Consider the following 7,137-nt stretch of genomic DNA (forward strand, 5'->3'; position numbering starts at 1 on the left):
CAAGCCAGCCTGTGAATGGATCATCAATTCCTGAATGCTCCTTTAATTCTATCGACAAAGCCCTCAGTCTATCTAATGCTCTAGTCACTGATCCGTCTGGGTTTCAGGTCGGTCATGTTGGTCTCTGTTGTCATCATTTGGTATGTCGGGGAATATCCTGCTGCTTGCTTTGCAGCCATATCTGCAGCTTGATTTCCCTTAGCTACTATAGTTCTGCTCGTATCATGTCCCTTGCACTTCACGACTGCAACTGTTTCCGGGAGCATAAGTGCTTCCTCTAGTTCTCTCATTATGGTCTCATGTCTAATTGGTGTGCCTGTGGAGGTGCAGTAGCCTCCTCTTTTCCATTCTGTGAGTTGCACATGCGTTGTGTTAACCGCGTATGCTGAGTCCGTGTATATGTTCACTTTCTGTCCCTTCCCTAATTTGCATGCCTCAATGAGTACCACAATTTCTGCCTTCTGTGCTGAGGGGCCCTCTATCACTTGCCCTGTTGCTAGGGTTTCATAAGTTCCATCTGCAGATAGTTTCACTACCGCCCATGCTGCGGAAAGTGAACCATCATGTTTTCTAAAACAACATCCATCAGAAAACAATGTGCATGTGGCGTCATGATTAGGTGTTGCCGTCAGGTCCTCTCTCAGTTTGGAGTCTTGTATGGCTCTCGGGGCGCACTCGTGCGGTTCCCCTTCTGTCATGTGATCTGCCATATTTATCCCCTCGTGGGTGTAAGTCAAATTAGGTGCCAACAAAGCTTTCTCTATTCTGGACTGTCTTGTTCCTGTCAGAGTAAATGCCTCAGAGGATACCAACCCCACAACTCCATGAGAGGTCAAGATTGTACATGGGTGTCCTGCTATGAGATGTTCACTTTTGTGTAGTAATTTAGCCAATCCTGCTGCGTATCTTACGCAAGGTGGTTGTTTGGTTTCGACTGTGTCTAATGCTACACTCAAATACTTTAACACTGCTCACCTACCACCCCCTGTTTTCTGGAAAAGAACACCATTCATGGTGTTGCCTTTTTCAGAAACATCAAGGTAAAAAGTCTGAGAGTAATTTGGCGCTGTAAGAGCGGCTGCTGTTGCTAGTTCTTGTTTCACTTGAACAAATGAGTCCTCTGCCTCTGGTGTCCACACCAAGGGATTAAACCTATTCTTCAGTCCCTGTTCGTTAACTAGGCAGCGAAGAGGGGTCGTCTTATGATTGTAGTCGCTAATATGATGACGGCTGTAGCCTGTGAGGCCCAGAAATGACATCATGTCACAAACTGTTTGAGGCTTGGGATATCTCAGAATAGCGTTACGATGCTCTGCAGAAATGGAAGTGGCATTACCGGCAACTAGTCTTCCCAAAAATGTTACTTGGGAGCGCGCACATTGTAATTTGGATTTTGACGCTTTAAAGCCTCCTAAGGCTAGGGATTTCAAGCATGCCTGGGTGGCTTGTAGACACTCAGATTCAGTGGGTGCGGCAATGAGAAGATCGTCTACATACTGTAGTAACATACAATCTGGCGGGAGGTGGAGGGTTTTAGATAAATGTTCATGTAGCGCACGATTGAACAGGCCAGGTGAGAGAGAGAATCCCTGAGGTAGAACGGTGTACTGATATCTGTGTTCGTTCCATGTGAATGCAAAGTATTTGCGCAGTTCAACTGGCAGAGGTATTGAAAAAAATGCATTTGCTAAATCAATCACTGTAAAAAACTGTTGTGTTGGAGATAGTTGAGACAGGGCAGTGTGCGGATTTGGAACCGGGATAGGAGGCGTAATTACACGTGCATTAACAGCTCTCAAGTCATGAGCCATTCTCCAATCTCCGTTGGGTTTCCCTACAGGTAGAATAGGAGTGTTCCAGGTAGAGGTGGAAGCCTCCAGAACACCTTTTTGTTCAAGGTCCTTGGTAATCTGAGTGATGGGCCCGACAGCACCGGGCTTAGGTGGATATTGTGATATCCAAACGGGTGGTCCGGGTGACACTTCAAATGTTACTGGTGTTTCAGGGTCACAGTGTCCTACATCTGTTTTTCCTTCTGACCACACTGAAGGCGATATGGTACTGAGGAGTTCTGTAGTCATGTCACTATCTGAATTTTCACGTCCATGTTGTCTTGTCAACTCACACTGTTGCAACACCGATGGGGTCACAGTGTGATGAGTGATGCGATAAGTCTCTAGGGAGGCTGAATATGTTAAGCCTTCCACCTGTGTCTGTTTCCAGTTGGTCGCTAAATGGGCCGCTTTAGTCATTGGTCCGAGATCCTTAGCATCCACTCTAACTCCCACCAACAGTGAGATATGTGGGACTGAGGTATCTCCAAACCATTCATCTTGTTCGGGGGTCAACACCACATGGGCTGTCACTCCTGTTTTATTTACATATATACAATCTGACTGCAGCATCCAGTGTGAACCAGTCACTTGACTAAACGCGTCTTCATATACCTCATTAGTCTGATATCGATCATAGAGGAGAGTACAATGATACGGATCAGTAGGAGGATCATAGGGGTGCATGGAGTTAATCCATGGGCGCCATTGATGGAAAAGAGTCATCAGACTTTGGGGACCAGGTTCATCTAGACACAGTTCTGCCCAGTAGATGGTAGCGTTCACATTCTCTTTAACTTCAGGTTGATGCATCAACCATTGTCCAGTCACTGAGGAGGTCAGCACCGAGTTGGTAGGTGTCATCTTTATTCCATCAGTGAAAGATATTTCCAGTCCCGTTTCACCACACAAAATAGAAGCATTGCATTTAGTCAACAAGTCTCTTCCCATCAGGGGAATAGGACAGGATGGAGAGTACACAAACCGATGCTGCAAAGTTTGTCCACTGACTGCTGTTCGGAGGGGGTGGGTAAATGGGATGGCAGTTGGCTGGCCATTAAAACCCACTAGTTCCACTTTTCTGTCAGAGATAAGAGCTTCTGGGAGGCTATGATTTATAGTAGAATATTTTGCTCCTGTATCCACCAGCATGTCAACAGCTACTTCCTCTACTCTCACTCTTAACAGGAGGTCAGCCAATCCCCCTGCTGTTGGAACCGGGCACCCCTATTGTGGCGGCAGGTACCAGTCCTCCCTTTCCCACTGAGGCATCTGGTATCTTTGTGGAGTCAGATATTGTTGTGGTGCCCGATGGTCCTGTGGTGGTCCTCCCAGACCACGCCCACGTCCCCTCTGGAATGGAGGTTTATTAGGACAGTTTCGTGCCCAGTGATCTAGTGCCCCGCAGACATAACATCCCTCCCCCTGCGGCGGCCCCTGGTTACCGTTTCCACCTCCCCGACCACTGCCTCCTCCTCTCTGTTGAAAGTATCCGCGCTCTCTGCCTCCTCCTCCTCGTTGGAGAGGGGCCTGATAATACTGAGGCTGGGGTCCAGGTGGAGCCCACTGGTACTGCAGTGGATAGTGCGGTAAAGCTGGTACCACAGGTGCAGGCATTACTGGTGCCGGTGGTGCAGATGTAGCCTGCTGTTGCACCATCTGTTTCTCTGCTTTGGCAGATTTCTTAGCACCGGTTGCTTGTTCTCTAGCTTGTGCTAGTTGGAGTTTAGTCAGTTGCATCTTCAAGTCCTCTAATTCTTTATTAGATTTAGCTAAGTCGCTGTCTTCCTGTCTGAGTCTGTGAGTAAACACTCTGCACCACTGTGCCAAGTTATCTCCACTGCAATGAGGATCATTTTCCATCTCACTGCGCACCTTCTGTGACACTCCTGTTAACAGAGCCATTTTAAATTGAGTGGCTGCTAGCGGGGAATGAGTTGGTCTTTCACCTGTTCTGTTCTCCCACTCATCCTCACATCTGTTTATGAAGGAGGAGGGAGACTCACCAGGCTGTCTGGAAAACACTGTGTGAGGGGCTGTGCATGAGGGCGGAATTGCCCTTCTCAGTGCATTTCCCCACACTCTCGCTATTTGTGTGTAAGGCATGTTATCAGGTACACCGTTAGTGTCAGCTTCTGTGTCGATGTCTAGTACACGTGATACTGAAGTACACGCTCCTACCAGGGCTCTCATGTCCCCTATGGAGAGTGTAGTCCCCGCTGTCAGGGAGTGTAACTTTGTCAGCCAGGGTCCTGCACCCTCATCCCATAAACTGGGGAGGCGTCTAACCAACGTGTCTCTGTCAGCGAGTGGCCACGGTTTGTATGTCACTTCCCCACCCCCCGGTTGTTGTATCAGCGGCATAGCGAACGTCGTTGTTTTGCTACTCCTGCCTGTAGATTTACTGCGTGTGTGATAAGACACAGGGCTAGCAGAACGGCTTCCTGGTCTACTGGGTGCTCGACTGGGTGGACGGCTTTTTTGTGTTGGCACGTCATCATCAGAGTCTTCGCGCTCGAACACAATGTCACATTTCAGTTTTCCTGGCATATATTTGTGATCTTTATCACGTGGTTTTGGTGTCAGTGGAGGTCTATCAGGTAGCGTCTCTCTGGGATCCCCTCCTCTGGAGTGAGGCGAGTGATATTCTGTTCTTGTCTGTAGTTTTCTGACTGACATCCATCTTTCATCAGTACTGGGCTTTGCACACTTTTTAGGGGGCTCAGGTCTCAGTAGGGGGTTTACAAACAGTCTGGGTTCTGCTGTAGATCTGCTTTTCTTTTTCGTAGGGGCGGGTTTGTCAGCTGCGTCATGGTCAGTTTTGTCCTCCTGTGGTTTGTCACCATTATTCTCTAGTAGTCCACCATCTTCTTCTTCTGTGTCTCTATATGCTTGCTCATCTCTCTCTCTCTTCTCCCTGTCCTCTCTACTTTCCCTGTTTCCACCTTCATTTCTCAATCTCTCTTCTTGTAGTCTCCTTCTAGCTTCTTCTAACTGCTCTCTCACCTCATTGTACTCTGACTGTCCCTGTCCACCAGAGGCCTCATCCTCCTCTTCCTCAAACTCCACCTGTACATCTCCCTTCACCGAGTTAACAGGCATCTGCAACACTGCCGCAGGCGCTGGAGGTGCCGACAGACCTGAGTACGGAGGAGGTTTCTCCTGCGTCCCTTTCAGCTTCTGTATGTGACACCTGGTTCCGGCTGCCATGGCTATCAAATGCAACATTGCTCTCCACTCATCTTTCTTCTGACCTGCTTTAGCATGCTTCTTCCGGCTCAATCTGCCGGGTTTCACTTTGTCATGATCCATCACTTCATCATACGCCGCCTTCTCATCCACACACAATCTGTCCCTAATACACTGGAGTCCACCGACTCCCCACCACTTCTGTCCTTTGCATTGTTTAGTGTATTCATCAATGTTCTGTCTCAATGTTTTCTTGCCCTTGTCATCACCACAATAGCCAGATATCGCCTGCGATATTAGGCCTTTCCACCACAACTCCCACTGTTCACAGTTAAGTTTATCATTGTTTGCCATGGTCTTTCACAATTAGGATCACACAACACAGTTCAAATGTGGCCACACACACTTATAGAGGTGTCAGTGGATCTTGTCCTCCTCAGTTATCTCTCCTCATATGCTTCTACGCTATCCAAGGTAGTGCGATGAGGAAACATAGGTCTGAGAATTTTACTGACTCCTCACCAAGTGTCCAATCCCAAAATTCCCACAGACCCCAGAGACATACAGACTGGGTAAGTAATTTTAATCAGAGAGGTTGCAGTTTTCCCAACAAGCTTCTACCACTCGATTTTACTGAGGGGCGGATGTTACTCACTGCAACAGTCTCATTACTTATTCTTCCCACTTTGTCTGTTTTGGATGCCTCAGAAACCACCCACACAAATCCCTGTGCACGTTTTTTATTTTTTTATTCTTTTCTTGACGTCTTTTACTTCTCTTATTCTTCTGTGACTTCTCCTTTATGAATTATTAACTCAATGGACTCCGACCCTTAAGCCTGCCAAGCCCGTAGCGCCAATTTACCGCTGTCCAATTAATATTCGGGGGACTCTATTGCCCCGGGCCTTATACCCACTAGCGCCGTTTGTCACTATATTGGACCCTCACTCCAACATTTTAAATCGGACCCTCTCTCCGATTAATTCAAAGTCGAACCCTCTCTTCGATCTTTGATTATTTCTTTTCTGTTAATCTTTGATGTGTCCAATTCACTATGAATGACGGTGGTCTTCACAATTCTCTTAATTTGGATTGTCCAATGGCAGTACTTCGATACAACAGGTGACTGCTTACCTTATTTTATCGGCGCCGTCAGAGAATTGAGAAGTCCGAAGTCACTCGGGATAGTCCTCAATCGACCGAGTTACCGATGTCTCTCCTCCAGATCACGTCAGGGTCACCAAGTTTCTGTAGGAATTTTTCAACAAGTCATCATTAATCAATCAGAAGGACCCACAGAGTCTATGTATTGCGCTGTTCAATATCCGGAGAGGACACCTTCCAGTTGGTTCAAAAGAATTTATTCAGATTAACAGGAAAGAATACAGAGCTCTGGAGATCGTCTTCCCCTATGCTGGAGTCAGCATACGCAGATGCGTCGTCTCTGGCGTTGGGGCAAGAAGTCCAACGATCGAACTATCTTCTCCAGTTTTATGTGTTACAAGGAGGTGCTTACGTGATCGCTTCTGCGTGTAAGTGTGTATTTTTGATCTTCGTGTTATTTTGCAGATTCTTCTGTCTGACGGCGTGCCAGTACCTTCTGTTCCATCGTGGCCTTCTTGTTGCAGCTGTGAAGATCAAAACCTCTCTTTCCCTGATTCACGACCTTGCTCTTATCTACTTCTGACTCCCTCTACTTCATCCTACCATAGAAATTCTGTGGACTCTGTTCTGACTTAATTAGTTTGAGGGAGTGATGCTAGCTATGAGCTACACTCCTGCTATTCCCTGTTGTGACCTTTTCACCTGTGTCCTCTCTTATACAATCTGGCCTGTGCTTCGCTGCCTTGTGTTTCCTGCACTCTATTTTAAGTAACTATATGTATAAATTTAGCTACAGTTCAAGCAAATATATATGTGTGGATTAATCTACATCTAAAGCAAATATATGAATAAATTTATCTACAACAGCCATAATTTTTTTCAAAGTGAGTTTTCAGACAAGTTGCAACCTGAAAGCATAGAAAGATGCATAAACTTGAAGTTAGAGGTGGATTTCAGGCAGTTTTTCTCAAAATAAAGGAGTTCTGCATGACATGTTTAAAATGTCTTCTTT

The 7,137-nt window shown here is 46.6% G+C and overlaps 1 protein-coding gene across 1 annotated transcript; it reads right to left on the bottom strand.

Moving 5' to 3' along the window:
- Positions 1-3,059: 3,059 nt before the first annotated feature.
- LOC147238257 (uncharacterized) lies at positions 3,060-6,765 on the bottom strand. The gene has a single exon (XM_086198271.1). The coding sequence runs from the start codon at positions 5,373-5,375 to the stop codon at positions 3,060-3,062; it is 2,316 nt and encodes a 771-aa protein (XP_086054397.1). The 5' UTR covers positions 5,376-6,765.
- Between the last annotated feature and the right edge of the window lie 372 nt (positions 6,766-7,137).

This window comes from Aulostomus chinensis, unplaced genomic scaffold (genome assembly GCF_037954235.1).
Source record: "Aulostomus chinensis isolate RoL2024-O1b breed Wild unplaced genomic scaffold, RoL_Achi_v1.0 HiC_scaffold_36, whole genome shotgun sequence".
Taxonomy (NCBI): Eukaryota; Metazoa; Chordata; class Actinopteri; order Syngnathiformes; family Aulostomidae; genus Aulostomus; species Aulostomus chinensis.

Bases quoted from the DNA above. Each gene is read 5' to 3' on its own strand.
- LOC147238257 (XM_086198271.1), bottom strand. From the start codon at position 5,375: ATGGCAAACAATGATAAACTTAACTGTGAACAGTGGGAGTTGTGGTGG.